Consider the following 17,823-nt stretch of genomic DNA (forward strand, 5'->3'; position numbering starts at 1 on the left):
ACCAGGATAAAGAGAAAAAGTTGGCTTGCTCTCAGCTCGGAAACATAGATTGCTTGCTTGTTCCTTTGAGAACTCGTAGTGACTTGCTGCGGCTAACTTAAAGTCAGGAACAGTAACAGAATTGGAAGGGACTCTGGAGGTCATCTAGTCCAACCCCCTGCTCACGCAGGAGGCCGGTAACTAGGGATTCGAACCGCCGAACCTTTCTGATCGACCAGCTCGGTGTCTTAGCCACTGAGCCACAAGTGGACTTCACTCCTGTGCCCCAGAATTTAAACATTGGGGGTCACGGGGGAGGGGAGGAGAGGAGGGGAAGTTTAAGGGGAGCCAACTCAGTTTCTCTGTTGCTGCAAATCCAGAACTGGGGGCTCCTTCCATCCAGCCCTGACATCAGTGGCTGGACTTGAACCCAGCACAAGGAGATTGCAACATCTTTACTTTACTTTAATTTGATTTGTATACCGCCCTACTCCCGAAGGACTACAGCCAACAATAAAATACATATATACAAAATTTAAAAAGCAGAAATAAAATCGAAGTAAATAGTTTGGCCCAGACAAATTAAAACCCCCATCAATTTAAAACAAATTTAAACTTTGAGTATTAAAAATATTAAAAATGTTAAAAATTGTTTAAAAAGAGGGAGAAAGTTAGGCCAGGTGGAATAAAAAGGTCTTTAGATCAAAGCTGGGGGTGCAGAGGGAAGGGGACCCCAGCATTGCCCCCTTGGCAGACCTTCCCCCCCTTACTCCGCTAACTGCTCCACCCCTTCAAACCAAGGAATTGGGATCCGGTTCGCCACGTCTGGCCGCAAAACGGGGAGAAAAACCCCACTTTGTTTTGGGGGGGGCTGCCGAGCCCCGAATCGGCCTCATTGACCCAAACTGACCAACCCAAGTTTCCCCCCCCCAGGCAAACTGTGGTTACTCCAAGCAGCCCCCTCCCCGTTTCCTCTCCCTCCCCCAGAGGCCGGGTTAGGGAAGGAGTAGGAGGGAACAGCCAGCAAAGAAAAGATTTGGGGCAGGAAATCCGTAGGTTAAGAGCCCTTCAGCTGTCGGGCAGCAGCATCCAACGGAGACCTTCCAGCCTTCCCCTCTTTTACGCAGTGAGTGATTTCTTGGGTGGTGGGCTCAAACCCAGGCAGCCCTTTCATTCTAACTTTGCAAAGAGGGGGTGGGTGGGCTTACGATTTGGAAGGGAGGCATCCTGGAGGAGGTAGAATTCAGGCATCCTTTCCAAAGATGCTCCTTAAGCACTGGGAGTTTCTGCGTTCACACATATCTGGACTGGATTAGGGGGATTGGGACGAGGGAGAGTTCTGGCAGTCCCTGTAACAGGTAGTCCTCGACTTATAACGGCGACTGACGGTACGGCAAGCACTATTTTCCAAAAGTACCTTTGAAGGCCGGACAAGGGATGGAAACCGATCCAGGAGAGATCAGTTTGTTGATGTTGTGTTTGTGTGTCTATATTTTTCTCGGCTGTACACCGCCTTGAGTCCTACGGGAGAAAGGCGGTATGGAAATATAATAAATAAATAAATAAATAAATAAATAAATAAATAAATAAATAAATAAATAAATAAATAAACCTGGAAATAAGGAGAAATTTTCTGGCACAGTGAGAATAACCCAACCATGGAACCAGAAATTGCCTTCATCCCTGGAGGCTTTTCAAGAAGAGACTGGACTGCCATCGGTCAGAAATGGGGTAGGGTCTCCTTGCTCGGGCGAGGGGTTGGACTAGATGACCTCCAAGGTCCCTTCCGTGATTCTTATATTCAATGGGACAGAAGTTGCCTTCGGAAGTTGTGGGAGCTTCATCCCTGGAGGCTTTTCAAGAAGAGACTGGGCTGCCATCGGTCAGAAATGGGGTAGGGTCTCCTTGCTCAGGTGGGGGAGGGGTTATTTATTTATTTATTTATTTATTAGTCATATTTCTATGCCGCCCGCTCTCGGGTGAAGGGTTGGACTAGATGACCTCCAAGGTCCCTTCCACTATTCTGTTATTCTATGGCTCTTAACTTGCAAAGAGGGGGTGGGGGGGTGGTCTTAAGATTTAGAGGGGAGGTATCCTGGAGCTGGATGTTTCTGCATTCACACACATATCTGGGCTGGATAGAGGATGCATTGGGGTCGTGTTTTCACCAGGTTGTGAGAAGGGGGGGGCGCTGTTGTTCGGGTTAGCTCCGGGATTCGGGGGGTGCTCATTTTAGCAAGTGTGAGGGTCTCTCTTTGGGGAGGGGGTGTGTGACAGCCTCCACTTTTTTTCTTTTTTTAAAAATTTGATTTATATGCCGCCCTTCTCCGGAGACTCAGGGCGACTTACAATGCGCTAAGCAATAGCCTTCATCCTTTTGTATATTTATACAAAAATCAGCTTATTGCCCCCACAATCCGGGTCCTCATTTTACCCACCTCAGAAAGGATGGAAGGCTGAGTCAACCTTGAGCCTTGGCGAGATTCGAACTAGCAGTAATTGCGGGCAGCTGGTCTTAATAACAGGGTGCTTTAGACCACTGTACTACCAAGGCTCTTTTCACTCTTTTGCACGGATTTGTGGCAAAGGGAGCCGAGTCCCATCCTAAGAGAATAATAATAATAATAATAATAATAATAATAATAATAATAATAATAATAATAATAATAATAATAATAATTTTATTTCTATACCGCCCTTCTCCCGAAGGACTCAGGGCGGTGTACAGCCAATTTAAAAACACAAGACGCAACAATGATTAAAAATTAAAATCATTAAATAGATTTAGAGAAGGAGTTTAACAGCGTGACTCCTGTGAAGTCCCACAATTGCGTTTTATTTTTGGCATTATTTATATTTTGCCTTCCCTTCCTGGAACAAAAGGATGGAGGCTTAACGTTTCCTCCTCTGTTTTTTTTCCCCCCCCCATCACTAGTTGTAACAACAACAACAACAACCCTGTGAGTTAGGCCGGGCAGAGAAAGGGGGGGGGGAACTTAAGAGGACATTTAGACCAGCAATGTTATTCTATATTCCCATGGAGCAGAAGTTGCCTTCAGAAGTTGCGGGGAGCTTCATCCCTGGAAGCTTTCAAAGAAGAGACCGGATTGCCATCGGTCAACAATGGTGTCGTGTCTCACTGCTTGGGCAATGGTGGGGTCAGGCTAAATGACCTCCAAGGTGCCTTCCCGACTCTTGTTAACCTGTTTTATGTTCTCTCCTCTTCCCCTTCCACTTGAGCCTCATGTTCCGGTCTCGGAGAGCCAGCTTGGTGCAACGGCTTTGGAGATTGCGCTGCCTGACACCCGGCCTGGAGGACAACCACGGGGTTCTGAAACCCTTGGCCCACGCGCTCTTCAAGAAGCTGAAGGACAAGGAACTGGAGCTCTTGCTGCAGGCGGTGGAGAGCCAGGGGGCCGGAGAATCGGGCTGCGTTTGGGTCGAACCCCGCGGGGTCAAGCCAGGCCCGTCGGCTTCGCTCCTGCTTTGCCGTCTCTACCGGTGGCCGGACCTCCGCCAGCCCCACGAGCTGAAGCGCTTGTGCTTCTGCAAGAACGCAGGAGGCGAGGGGGCTGCTGTCCATTGCTGCAACCCGCATCACCTTAGCCGTCTCGCTCTCCCCGGTGGGTATTGGGGTGCAAGGAGAAGGAGGGAGGGAGGGAGGGAGGGATGCACCCCACGGTGCAAAGGAAGCCAGAGGGGCGGGCGGGCAGAGCGTTGCTCGAAATGGTGCACAGCTCCGCCTCAGAATAAGACCCAGAGGTGGGGACTGGGTCTCTCCCTAGAGGCCTCGTGATGCGACCCCCGTGGGAACGGGCCGTTTGGTGGTTAGGGTGTTTTTTTTTTAATTGATTGATTGATTGATTTAGTGAATGGCATCTACAGAGGCCGTGAAATCGTTGCTGTACGGATTTAATTTAAATAAAAGATCAGCAAATATACCATCTATATATCTATATCTATCCATCTATCTATCATCCATCCATCTTACCTATCTATCTATCCATTCATACCCATCTATTGTTATCTATCTATCCATTTATATCTATCTATCTATCCATTTCTATCCATTCATTTCTATCTATCCATCTATCATCCATCCATCTTACCTATCTATCACCTATCTATTTATCTATCTATTCATATCTATCAACTATCTATCCATTCATATCTATCTATATCATCTATCTATCTATCGATTCATACCTATCTATCACCTATCTATCTATCTATCTATCTATCTATCTATCTATCTATCTTATCTATTCATATCTATCTATTTATCTATCTATCCATTCATACCTATCTATATCTTTGTATGTTAATATCTATCTATTCATATCTATCATCTATCTATCTATCTATCTATCTATCTATCTATCTATCCATTCATACCTATCTATCTATATCTTGGTATGTTAATATCTATCTATCTATTCATATCTATCATCTATCCATTCATATCTATCTATCATCTATCTATCTATTCATATCTATCTATCTATCTATCTATCTATCTATCTATCTATCTATCCATTCATACCTATCTATCTATATCTTGGTATGTTAATATCTATCTATCTATCTATCTATCTATTCATATCTATCATCTATCTATCTATGTCTTTGTATGTTAATATCTATCTATCTATCTATCCATTCATATCTATCTATCATCTATCTATCTATTCATATCTATCTATCTATCTATCTATCTATCCATTCATACCTATCTATATCTTTGTATGTTAATATCTATCTATTCATATCTATCATCTATCTATCTATCTATCTATCTATCTATCCATTCATACCTATCTATCTATATCTTGGTATGTTAATATCTATCTATCTATTCATATCTATCATCTATCCATTCATATCTATCTATCATCTATCTATCTATTCATATCTATCTATCTATCTATCTATCTATCCATTCATACCTATCTATCTATATCTTGGTATGTTAATATCTATCTATCTATCTATCTATTCATATCTATCATCTATCTATCTATGTCTTTGTATGTTAATATCTATCTATCTATCTATCTATCTATCTATCTATCTATCTATCTATCTATCTATCCATTCATACCTATCTATCTATATCTTGGTATGTTAATATCTATCTATCTATCTATTCATATCTATCTATCTATGTCTTTGTATGTTAATATCTATATCTATCTATCCATCCCCTCCCCCTCTCTCTGTCTGTCTGTCTGTCTGTATAATATATATATATATTATATAGTCGGGAATGACTAGCATATATGTGAGAGGGGAACCTTTACCTTTACCTATATAGATATATCTACATATATCTACACTATATCTATCTATCTATCTATCTATCTATCTATCTATCTATCTATCTATCAATATAAAATATGGACAATATAATACAGGGGGTCCTCGACTTACAACAGTTAATTTAGTGACCATTCAAAGTTCCAAGGGCACTGAAAAAAGTGACTTACGACCGTTTTTCACACTTAACAACCACCTGCCTTTCGAAACTTCTGAGTTGTTTTTTTTTTCCCCCCAATCTGGCCTTTCCACAGACACCCCACCACCGCCGTATTGCAAACTCTCGCCTTTTTCTGCACCTCTGAAGGGCACCAACGTTTTAGAAAACTACTGCAAAGGATGGCAAGGTAGGTAAGGAGGACGGGAGGTGTGTGGGGGTGGGGGGTGGGTGGGGTTTGGCCATGCAATGGGCTTGTTTTAAGTCGCAGCTGACACACAAAGGCTGCTGGAGCGATTGGCAGCCTTTCCTGACGGCGAGAACAATTAACCAGTGGAACGACTTGCCACCAGAAGTTGTGGGTTCTCCATCCCTGGAGGTTTATCCAAGAAGAGATTGGACAACTATTGGACGTAGGGTCTCCTGCTTGAGAAGGGGGTTGGACTAGAAGACCTCTAAGGTCCCTTCCAACTCTGTTATTCTGAAGGAAAGAAGGAAGGAAGGAAGGAAGGAAGGAAGGAAGGAAGGAAGGAAGGAAGGAAGGAAGGAAGGAAGGAAGGAGCCTTGGTGGTGCAGCGGACTAAAGTGCTGTTAAAGTAACACTTAGCTGCCAGCTGCCTGCAATTACTGTGAGTTCGAATCTCGCCAGGCTCAAGGTTGACTCAGCCTTCCATCCTTCCGAGGTAGGTAAAATGAGGACCCGGTTTGTGGGGGCAATAAGATGACTTTGTATAAAATATACAAAAGGATGAAGGCTATTGCTTAACGCATTGTAAGCTGCCCTGAGTCTCCGGAGAAGGGCGGCATATAAATCGAACCAACAAAAGAAAGGAAGGAAGGAAGGAAGGAAGGAAGGAAGGAAGGAAGGAAGAAGAGAGAGAGAGAGAGAGAGAGAGAGAGAAAGAAAGAAGGAAAGAAAGAAAGAAAGAAAGAAAGAAAGAAAGAAAGAAAGAAAGAAAGAAAGAAAGGAAAGAGAAGGAAGGAAGGAAGCAGGCGGGGGTTGGACTAGAAGACTAGAAGGTCCCTTCCGACTGTGTTATTCTGAAGGAAGGAAGGAGGAAGGAAGGAAAGAAAGAAAGAGAAAGAAAGAAAGAATGAGAGAAAGAAAGAAGCAGGCAGGGGGTTGGACTAGAAGACCTCCAAGGTCCCTTCTGACTGTTATTCTGAAGGAAGGAAGGAAAGAAAGAGTGAGAGAGAAAGACAGAAAGACAGAAAGGAAAAAAGAGAAAAAGAGCGAGGCAGAGGGGGTTGGATAGAAGACTTCTAAGGTCCCTTCTGACTGTGTTACTCGGAAGGAAGGAAGGAAGGAAAGAGAGAGAGAGAAAGAAAGAAAGAAAGAAAGAAAGAAAGAAAGAAAGAAAGAAAGAAAGAAAGAAAGAAAGAGGGAGGCAGAGGGGGTTGGATAGAAGACCTCCAAGGTCCCTTCCGATTGTGTTACTCTGAAGGAAGGAAGGAAGAAGGTAAAGAAAGAAAGAGAAAGAAGAAAGAAAGAAAGAAAGAAAGAAAGAAAGAAAGAAAGAAAGAAAGAAAGAAAGAAAGAAAGGGGGTTGGACTAGAAGACCTCCCAACTCCCTTCCAACTCTCTTATTCCGCCATTATTATTATTATTATTATTATTATTATTATTATTATTATTATTATTATTATTATTATTATTATTATTATTATTATTATTATCCACACAGGCCCTTAGACCTGTCGATCCAAACAATTTCCACCCCACCCCCCCAATTCCCCCATCCCCGATTTTATTTTCCTATTTTCCAAAGCGGCCACTTCCTCTCCTTCCTCCTCCTCCTCCTCCTCCCCCTCCCCCCCCCTCCGCCCCCCCCCACCCCCCACCTCCTTCAAAGCTGCAATGCACAAGGGGGAAGTTAGTTTGTTTGTCTGTCTGGGCGTGCCACGTTTGGTGGATTGTCCCAAGAGAAGGAATGGGAACCCGGAAGGCCACGTTGGCTGGAGGCGAATTTCCTCCTTCCTCCTCCTAGACTGCCGAACCGGACTGGACCGGATGCCTTGTTTATTTCTAGCCAGAGGAAATGGCGGCCAGAGAGAGAGAGAGAGAGAGACGCTAAATAGACTCTTGACGTACGAAGCAGGGTTGAACGTTGGCAACCGGCCACCTAGCCGCCTCCCAGCAGCCCCTAGGCGCCTGGTTTGTTTTCCTCCCCCAGCCGGAGACAGGGTTCCCCCCCCCCAAGGAAGTCCCACGGCTACGTGGCGCCCCGAAACTCGGCCGCACGTCTCGAAGGGTGCCAGCCTCTCCCCAGGGACGCACGCCCAAGACGATGTCCAGTTTTGGTCACGACCAATATATATATATAAAGATAGATGTTGTTGAGACTTTGGAAAGAGGGCAGAGACGAGCAGTAACAGAGTCGGAAGGGACCTTAGAGGTCATCTAGCCCAACCCGCCCGCCCAAGAAGGGGACCCTACGCCATTGTTGACCGACGGCAGTCCAGTCTCTTCTATAAAAGCTTCCAGGGAACTGGAAGCTCCCGCAACTTCTGAAGGCAACTTCTGCTCCGTGGGAATATAGAATAACCGAGTTGAAAAGGGACCTTGGAAGTCATCTAGTCCAACCCCCGCTACACCATTTCTGACAAATGGCAGTCCAGTCTCTTCTCAAAAGCTTCCAAGGATGAACCCAAAGAAGAAGGGGGAGTCCACTTATTCCCCAAAGCATCCGAAGGCAGGAGAAGAAGCAATGGATGGAAACTAATCAAGGAGAGAAGCAACCTAGAACTAACAAGGAATTTCCTGACGGTGGAAGACAAATGGATCAGTGGGACGACTTGCCACTAGAAGTTGTGGGTGATCCATCACGGGGGGGGGTTAAAGAAGAGACTGGACAGCCATTTGTCTCGAATGGAATAGGGTTTCCTGCTTGAGCATAGGGTTGGACTAGAAGACCTCTAAGGGCCCCTTCCTACTCTGTTACTCACTGCATTGCGTATTCTATATTTTATCCTAGCTTTTAAGAACCAATTGTCTGAACCGGTAACAGGGTTTCCTGCCTGAGCAGGGGGTTGGACTAGAGGACCTCTAAGGTCCCTTCCATTATTCTATTATAAACCCTGATCAATGAATCAACGGAACAACTTTTCTCCAGAAAACATGGCTTGCTTCTCCATCACCGGAGATTTTTAAGAAGAGAACTGGACAAACCACTCGTCTGGAATGGTATAAGGTTTCCTGCCTGAGCAGGGGGTTGGACTGGATGACCTCCAAGGTCCTTTAAAGGTTAAATCAATTGTCCCACTAAATTGCAAATGGTTGCAAAACACAAGTCCCCTTTTTTTTTTCAGCGCCGTCGCCAAACTCTCGTAAATCAAGGACTATTTACAGATTAACAGAGTTGGAAGGGACCTTGGAGGTCATTTAGTCCACCCCACTGCCCAAACAGGAAACCCTACCTACACCAATTCTGACAAATGGCGGTCCAATCTCTTCTTGAAAGTCTCAAGCGACGAAGCTTGATTTTGTAACCCCTTTCTCTCCCGCAGATACCACCCTCTCCCGCTGTTCCCTGAGAGACGGCTACTGGTGCAAACTGGCTTACTGGGAGTATCGCCTCCGGGTGGGGAGGCTCTACCCGGTCCACGAAGATTACGTCTGCGTTTTCTTCAACCTCCCCAACGGCAACGGGCTCTGCCTGGGCCAGCTGGCATCCCGAAACCGCAGCCAGGCCGTCCGGCGAACCCAGGCTAAAATCGGACGCGGTTTGCTGCTCAGCCAAGAAGCTAACGGGGTTTGGGCGTACAACCGAAGCGAGCACCCCCTCTTCGTCTGTTCCCCTACTCTGGGGCCCGTGGGGAGCTCCGCCCCTCCGGTTCACAAAATCCAACCCGGTTACTCCATCAAGGTCTTTGATTACGAGCGGGCCATGTATCTAACGAGCAGACGTCCGGGTGCCGGCGAAGGGCCCCACGATGGGCACACGATCCGCATCAGTTTCGGGAAAGGTTGGGGTGCTTCGTACACTCGACGGTTCATTACCGCTTGCCCGTGTTGGCTGGAAGTGCTGTTGAACGCCCCGAGATGAAGCCATTTTTTTGGGGTGGGGGGACACAACAACCCAACGCAGGGGGTTGTGGGAACACACCGCGCCCCCTCAACGTAGATTATTCGGAGAGTCAAGAAACTCAACTTCCTTTGCCGGAGAGGTCTTAAAGCTTTGAGGAGCTCCTCGCTCGCCCTCCGCTTTCTTCCCTAGTATCTATTGCTTTTGTGACCTAAATGCAGATAGTCCTCGATTTACGACCAGAAGGTCCGCCGGCTAAGCAAGGCGGTTGCTCTGTGAGATGCACCCAATTTTTTTTAAAAAAAAAATCGTTAGCCAAATCATTAATTGCCATCGTTTAGGGAGTCCCGCAATTGTTAAAGCGAATCTGGCTTCCTCCCGTTTTTTTCTTCGTTTGGCGGGAAACAGCGGGGGACGGTGGTTAAAGAAATCACCGCCGTTGTTAAGTGGGTCACAGGGTCGTTATGCAAATCCGGCTTTCCCCCCTTCCCTCCCTCCTTGGCTTTGCTTGTTGGAAGCCAGCTGAGAAAGTCGCAAGTGCTGATCATTGGCCTCTGAGATGCTACGACCGTCGTAAATACAACCCGGTTGTCAAGCACCTCAATTTTGACCCTGGGGGGGGCAATACTGGGTTGGTCATAAGTGCAAGGACATTAAGTGCCTTTTTAAAGGGCCGTTGTAACTTCGAACGGTCGCTAAATGAAGCATCGTAAGTCGAGGACTGCCTGTACCCTCGGGAAAACAGCCTCAAGCAGGCAAAACACTTACAAAGCAGGGGAACCCCCACATTTTATATATTTTTTATGGGGTAGCGAGAATTCTCTGCAAAATTGTAACGCGAGGACGAAGCAGAGCACACGAATCTCTCCGATAACAATTTTGCAAATTTTTCCACCCCTTTCCTCCGAAAAACAGTGAGTCCTCACCTTACGATCCCCAACGGAGCCCATGTTGTTAAGCGTGACATCTGCTAAGCGAGCTTTAGCCCCCTCCTTCCTTGCCGCACTTTTGTTCCAGTGAATCCCGGCGGTTGTTAAAAGTTAGCTGCACGTCGTTAAGCAAATCCGTCTTCCCCTTTGACCTGGCTCGTCGGCAGGTCGCAAAAGGGGATTGCGTGACCTCTGGGACGCTGTGGCCATCGTAAATATGAGCCAGTGGCCAAGTCAGTCTGAATTGTGATCACGTGGGATCCAGTGTGAAAAAGCTAAATCCCCCCTTTTTTTTCAGCGCCGTCGTAACTTTGAACGGTCACTCTAAATGAACGGTCGCAAGTTCAAGGACTGCCTGTATGCGGTCCTAGCACAGTAGCTGACTTGATATAGAATCGCCCCATCTTCTTCCTTCTGGAGCCGAACGTTGGAAAACGAGAAGAAAAAGTCAAGTTTTTTGGGGTGGGGGGATGACGAAAGAGGAGAACGATTGGAAAGACGGCGGGAAATCGATTCGTTACCAGGTGGTTGAAACATTAAAATGTTCAGTTTTGTGGCTGAAGAAATCGTAAGTTGCTTTGTGGTTTGAGAAGTTTCGGAATTTGTCTAAAATTCCGTGTTGTGGGAAATGTTTAGGAATATTTAGGACTGAGTTTTCCTTCTGTATATCTCTAATTAATTAAATTTAATTAAATTGCTTCTTTAAAAACGAATGATTTTGATGGTTATTGCGAAAAGAAAAACACAGCAAAACCAGTACAAGTCAAAAAAAATATTTTTTTTTTAATACTGTGCAGGTAATCCTCGACTTAACGACCGCCACGGACCCCAAAAGTTCTGCCACTTAGCGAGACAGTCCTTAAGTGAGTTTTGCCCCATTTTACCAACTTTGTTGTTAAGGGAAACTTTTGAGGGATTAAGCGAACGTGGCTTCCCCGTGAATTTTCCTCGTCCGAAGGTCACAAAACGGGGATCATGTGACTGTCGTAAATACAAGTCAGTTGCCAAACCTCTGAATTTTGATCACGTGTCCCCGGAGATGTTGCAACGGTCGTAAGTGCGAAAAACGGTCGTAAGTCACTTTTTTCAGCGTCATAACTTCGAATGGTCGCTAAACGAACTGTTGAAAGTCGAGGACTATGCGATATAAGTGCAAATCAATTTTTTTTTAAACTGCACTCGAAAATCTTAAATTTGAATGCATAAATGCCCAACGTCTATTCTAAATATTAAATATTCTCATCCAGGAATCTAATTCCATGGTTTTTATAATTATCCAGTGCTCCTGAGCATGTACAGAGTGATCACCGACTGGGTTTTTCTTTTGCTTATTTGACTGAATCAACCTCCTGCGTGGCAAGTTTTTGGCAATTGGAAAGGCAGAAACGTGAGGGATTTTTAACTAACAGGCTCCTGAGCATATGCAAAGTGCAATTCTTCTACTCCATTGTGCACGAACAGCGTTAAATTCCAAATGCATTGAATTTGGGAGGTTTTAGTGGGGGAAAGGTCAGGGATCAGCAGAGGCTAAATCACCCCTCCTTTTTGCAAATATATGCATTTAAAATAATAGACAAATAAATATGTTTTTTGGTCCACACAACCCTGGAGTTTGCAGACCTGCCAGCAGAGGGCGCTCGCTGCACAGTACTGCTAAAAAAAAAAATTCACTATTTTCTATTTCAAAGTTTGAATTCAAGTGGAAATTTATTTCAATTATTTGCCAACTTAGCTGCCGCCGTCAATAAAATGGGCTCATTTTTTCCATCCTGGTTAGTTTTTGAGGTGGGGAATTACAGCTTTTGGGGGAACCCAAAATGAATATTTTCGATCGCAAAATATCCAGTCCTGGGAATTAGGATGGTTTTATAAACCGGGTTAAATGCGTTGTGCGAATTGTGTTGTTTCCTTGTGGATCAGGGGTTGTGTTTCAGGCTCAAATCCACCAACTGCCACTTGTAAACCCCCTAAAATTGTAAAAACCCCTTGACGACTTCCTATTGTGTAGGACCAATCAGAGGCAGTTTAGGAAACAAGCCACGATTAAAACAAACCATGATTTCCTGAAACGCAACCGCCATTCACAGTCGCATCGATGTCAGGCCTGGCTCACGGAGGCTGCTTTGCAGATAGTTCTCGACTTAACGACCACCACTCTGCTCAAAATTTTCCGCTGCAATATGAGACGGTTTGAGTTTTGCCCCGTTTTACAACCTCTCTTATCCACCGTCGTTAAGTGAGTACCGCTGCCGTGGTTAACTTACTCACACGGTTCTTAAGTGAATCTGGCTTCCCTGTGGACTTTGCTCGTCAGAAGGTCGCAAAGAGGAGAATCGCGCAACGCTGCGACCGTCACAAATCGCCAAGCGTCCGAATTTTGAGCAGCCGTAATGTGTGAACGGCGGTCCTAACCCGGGTTTTTTTTTTTCCCGTAGTGTTATCGTAACTTCAAACAGTCGCCAAACCAATGGTTGTTAACTCCTGTAATCAAGACGGGCCAAACATTTGATCTCCTTGTGGTCTCCCATCCTGTGGAAACGGAGACGACGACGACCTGGACCGAATCGTGCGAATCTGCCTCCAGCAAGGATCTAAAGATCCTTGGATGGTTTGAGGTGGGGCTGTGGGGAGAAAAAGAGAGAGAGAGAGAGAGAACCACCCCACCCCACCCCACCCCACGCTTTCATCTGGGGTCTGTGATTGACAGCTCGGGAATCCGCCCCGTTCCCGCCTGTGGCTTTACCGCTGTCTGCCAACTCAACCCACTTTTTCGCTGAAAAAATTCAGCCGGGGAGGGTTGAGTAGCTCGGTGGGGAAAGAGTGGGGTGGGTTTCCTGTGTGCCAACCACTTCAGAGAGGGGTGGGGGGGGAAGGAAGAGGGGCACAGCTGGTAAGGGGGGGAATGCCAGCCTCCCCACACGCCACCCCAAAAACCACCCACCGCCTCCAGATCCCCACAACGTCGCCCAAAAACCCCCCAGCCCTCAGTTTTCGGTGGGTTGTTGTTGTTTTTTTTGCTTGGTGCCCACTTTTAACCCACTCACCGGCTTCCTTCAAGGGCTGAGATTGCAGCAGGATTCGCACTCGCTCCCGCCAAGCTGGGTTTGTGTGACGACACGCATTTCCCCCCCTTCCCCCCCCCCAGCCCACCGAAATGGGCTGGCCCGTTTGACCTTAATCGATGGACGTTTTTTATTATTATTATTATTATTATTATTTTTCTTCCCCCACTCCCCCGCTATAAGGTAAGGCTCGAAACTCTGGGCTAAGGTGGTTTGCAATTGGCTCACGAGGACTAGAAGCTTGGCTCCGTTTGGGGAGAGGATGGAAGCTGGCAGTCTCCAGGAGGGCACACCTGGTTTGGATGAGGGAAAAAACACAAAACATTTTAATTGTAAGGGTTTCTTAGATCTTTCAATTCCAACCGCCTGCGGTATAAAATCAGCCCAAGAAACCTGCCTCGTTTTCTGCTGTCACAATGCCTTTATCTGGGGGGGTGGGGGGAGAAGAGGGAGGGGGGGGAGTTATTAGCCAAGGCTCCTGGTGTCTCTGGAACTCCCTGCCTCAGGAAGAAGGAACGACTCCATCTTTTGTTTCTTTGCAAACAGGCCTGGTAGAAAACACCATCCGCGTTTTATTTATTTATTTATTTTTAAAATCCTGCTTCTGTTGGGGAAGCTCCAGAGTTTTTTTTCTTTTTAACTTTTCTGTTCTCAAGGTTGGCCGCTGCTTCGGATGGCAGGAGGGATTCACCAAAACCATGAAATAAGATCATGGTAATATTCGCATTCGCATCCCACGTAAACCGGGACCTGCATATTTGAACAGGTTATGGGTGTGTGAACCCTTGGGATGTGAAAATGGGACCATAAGATCAATGCCCAGAAGGGAAATCTGTCTGTCTGTCTGTCTGTCTGTCTGTCTGTCTGTCTATCTATCTATATCTATCTATCTATCTATCTATCTATCTATCTATCTATCTATCTATCTATCTATCTATCGCCCTCCTAATATATCTTTATATGTTAATAGCTATCATCTATCTATTTAATCTGTCTATCCCTCCTAATCTGTTAATATCTATCACCTATCCATCCATCTATCTATGTCTGTCCGTCCATCCATCGTCTATCTATCTATCTACTACCTACCTACCTACTTACCTACCTGTGTATCTCTATCCATCTGTCTCTCTATTCTGTATCTCTCACTCACTCACTTTCTCATCTATCTGTCTATATCTGTCTCTCTATTAATCTCTCTTTCATCTATCTATATCCCTCCTAATCTGTCTTTATCTGTTAATATCTATCATCAATCTATATCTATTAACCTCTATATCTATCTATCTATCTATCTATCTATCTATCTATCTATCTATCTATCTATCTATCTATCTTCTCTGTCATATCTATTTATTTATCTTCTGTCATATCTATCTTATCTATCTATCTATTTATCTTCTCTGTCATATCTATCTTCTCTGCCATATCTATCCATTCATCCATCTATCTATCTTTTCTATCATATCTATTTATCTATCTTATCTGTCATATCTATCCATTCATCTATCTATCTATCCATCTATCTATCTTCTCTGTCATATCTATCCATCTATCTATCTTCTCTGTCATATCTATCCATCTACTGTATCTATCTATCTATCTATCTATCTATCTATCTATCTATCTATCTATCCATCTATTTATCTTCTGTCATATCTATCTATCTTCTCTGCCATATCCATCTATCGACCTATCTATCTATCTATCTATCTATCTATCTATCTATCTATCTATCTATCTTTTCTATCATATCTAATTATCTATCTTCTCTGATATCTATCTATCTATCTATCTATCTATCTATCTATCTATCTATCTATCATATCTATTTATCTATCTTCTCTGTCAAATCTATCTATCTATCTATCTATCTATCTATCTATCTATCTTCTCTGTCATCTATCTATCTATCTATCTATCTATCTATCTATCTATCTATCTATCTTTTCTATCATATCTATTTATCTATCTTCTCTGTCATATCTATCCATCCATCCATCCATCTATCTATCTATCTATCTATCTATCTATCTATCATATCTATCTATCTATCTATCTATCTATCTATCTATCTATCTATCTATCTATCTACCTATCTATGTTGGACCTGGTCTTTGGGTGTTAAGTGAATTTCGTTGTATGGCTATACTGTGTATATACGTACAATGACAATAAAATTATGATTATTATCTATCTATCCTTCTATCTATCCGTCCATCCATCATCTCACAACCAGCAACAGAATTTCCATTGCTGACCAAGGCGGCCTATTCCCTCCCTGCGACTAGCCGAGAGAAGGGAGCGCGTGGAAAGGAGGGAGCAGAGGAGAAATCGGGGAGTCCGGATGGCGGCCAGGTGGCCTGAATTGCCTCGACATGACGCCAGGGCAAGTTGGCACCGGGCTTCCTTGTGCACACCCCCTCGCACAGGTGACTGGGTGGGGCCACACAAGCCCAACCTGTTCGGTTGCAACCAAGCTAGGTGGGGTTAGCAACATCGTGTTCCTTCCTGGCTCCCTGCTCACCTGGTCTCACCTGAGCCCCACCCGATGTGCAATAGGTAGCCTGGGCCTCCTCTCCCTTCCCTCCCTCTCGATTGGTTTCCAAGTCGCCGCCCCCCCCTCTTTCCAAACCAAACAAGACCCTTTTGGAACCCAGAAGAAACCAACCCAAAAGAAAATCGGCCGAAATTTCCTTCAATTGCAATTCTTTTCGTGCACCTTTTTAAAAAAAAAAAAAAAAAAATTAATTCATCTATACAGGTAGATCCCGGATCTGCGCACCTTCCGCCGCGCTCTTAAGACCTTTTTATTCCACCTGGCCTAACTTTCTCCCTCTTTTTAAATAATTTTTAACATTTTTAAAATATTTTTAATATTCAAAGTTTCATTTGTTTTAAATTGATTGGGTGTTTGTTTTTTTTTAATCTGTCTGGGCCAAACTATTTAATTCGATTTTGTTTCTGCTTTTTAAATTTTGTATGTATGTATTTTATTGTTGGCTGTTCACCGCTCCTTCGGGAGTAGGGCGGTATACAAATCAAATAAAAGTAAAAAGTAAAGTCCTCGACTTACGTCCGTCCCCCCCAATCGATCCCCAAAATTTAGGGTGCCGAGGGGAACATTTGTGCAGTGAGTTTAGCTCCATTTTACGACTTTTCCCGTTACAGGGGGGGGTGTCGATTGGGGCAGCTGTTCCATGAGTAACACCGTCGTTAACTGAATCCTCCCCCTTGACTTTGCTTGACGGAAGGTCGCAGAAGGGGATCGCCGTCGTCAATGTGAATCCGTTGCCAAGCCTCTGAATTTGGATCGTGTATGACCAAGGGGATGCTGGAAGTGGACGTTTGGAAGTGGACTAGATGACCTCCAAGGTTCCTCCCAGCTCTATTATTCTGCTATTTTTCCTTCCTTCCTTCCTTCCTTCCTTCCTTCCTTCCTTCCTTCCTTCCTTCCTTCCTTCCTTCCTTCCTTCCTTCCTGCTTTCCTTCCTTCCTTCCTTCCTTTCTTTCCTGCCTGCCTTCCTGCCTTCCTTCCTTCCTTCCTTCTTTCCTGCCTTCCTTCCTTCCTTCCTTCCTTTCATGCCTTCCTTCCTTCCTTCCTTCCTTCCTTTCATGCCTGCCTTCCTTCCTTTCTTCCTTCTTTCCTGCCTGCCTTCCTTCCTTCCTTCCTTCCTTCCTTCCTTCCTTCCTTCCTTCCTTCTTTCTCCATCACTGGAGGCTTTTAAGAAGAGACTGGACAGCCATTTGTCCGAAACGGAATAGGATTTCCTGCTTGAGCAGGGGGTTGGACTAGATGACCTCCAAGGTCCCTTCCAGGTCTGTTATTCTACCCATTTTTCCGCTCTTGGCTGGACTCCCTCCCTCCTAGGAATCCTGGAACCCAACTTTTCTTCCCCCGCACAATCCTAAGTCAAATCTCTCACCCTGCCTGCCGTTCCAAGCCTCCCCCACCCTTCCCACAGGGACCCGGGAAAGCATTCTGCCCCCCAGCTATTTGGGATCCTGAGAGCCAGGGAGGCGCCCGGATTCTGCAGCTAAGCATTCATACTTCTGCTTTTAAGAAAGCTGGGAAACGCTCCTGTTTGGGGTGATTTTTTTTAAAAAAAGGAATAGTTAGTTTTTTGTGGCTGTGTGTGTATGTGGGGGGGTCTTTGGCGCTCTCCGGTTTTCTTGAAGACGTTTCAAGCCCCAACTAGGTTACATCATCAGTGCTGGAAGGGTGTGGGGTTTGCAGAGAGGAAGAGGTGGAGGAGGAGGAGGTGGTGGAGGAGGAGGAGGAAGAGGAGGAGGAGGTGGAGGAGGAGGAGGAAGAGGAGGAAGAAGAAGAGGAGGAGGAGGAGGTGGGGAGGAGG

The 17,823-nt window shown here is 45.2% G+C and overlaps 1 protein-coding gene across 2 annotated transcripts; it reads left to right on the forward strand.

Moving 5' to 3' along the window:
- The first annotated feature begins 976 nt into the window (after positions 1–976).
- On the forward strand, positions 977–11,119 carry LOC117658847 (SMAD family member 6-like). 2 transcript variants are annotated; one of them, XM_034406953.3, is made up of 4 exons: positions 977–1,105; positions 3,220–3,602; positions 5,550–5,642; positions 8,960–11,119. In XM_034406953.3, exons 2-4 carry the CDS (start codon positions 3,224–3,226, stop codon positions 9,496–9,498), a joined length of 1,011 nt encoding a protein of 336 aa, XP_034262844.2. In that variant the 5' UTR covers positions 977–1,105; positions 3,220–3,223; the 3' UTR covers positions 9,499–11,119. The 2 variants fall into 2 exon arrangements, with proteins under 2 accessions (XP_034262844.2, XP_034262845.2); XM_034406954.3 differs by lacking the exon at positions 977–1,105 and having other exon boundaries at positions 2,696–3,602.
- The last annotated feature ends 6,704 nt before the right edge of the window (positions 11,120–17,823 follow it).

This window comes from Pantherophis guttatus, chromosome 18 (assembly GCF_059756535.1).
Source record: "Pantherophis guttatus breed Tessera chromosome 18, ASM5975653v1, whole genome shotgun sequence".
Classification (NCBI taxonomy): Eukaryota; Metazoa; Chordata; class Lepidosauria; order Squamata; family Colubridae; genus Pantherophis; species Pantherophis guttatus.

Bases quoted from the DNA above. Each gene is read 5' to 3' on its own strand.
- LOC117658847 (XM_034406953.3), top strand. From the start codon at position 3,224: ATGTTCCGGTCTCGGAGAGCCAGCTTGGTGCAACGGCTTTGGAGATTG. The intron at 3,603-5,549 runs GTGGGTATTGGG...GCCTTTCCACAG, and splicing joins TAGCCGTCTCGCTCTCCCCG to ACACCCCACCACCGCCGTAT. The intron at 5,643-8,959 runs GTAGGTAAGGAG...TCTCTCCCGCAG, and splicing joins CTACTGCAAAGGATGGCAAG to ATACCACCCTCTCCCGCTGT.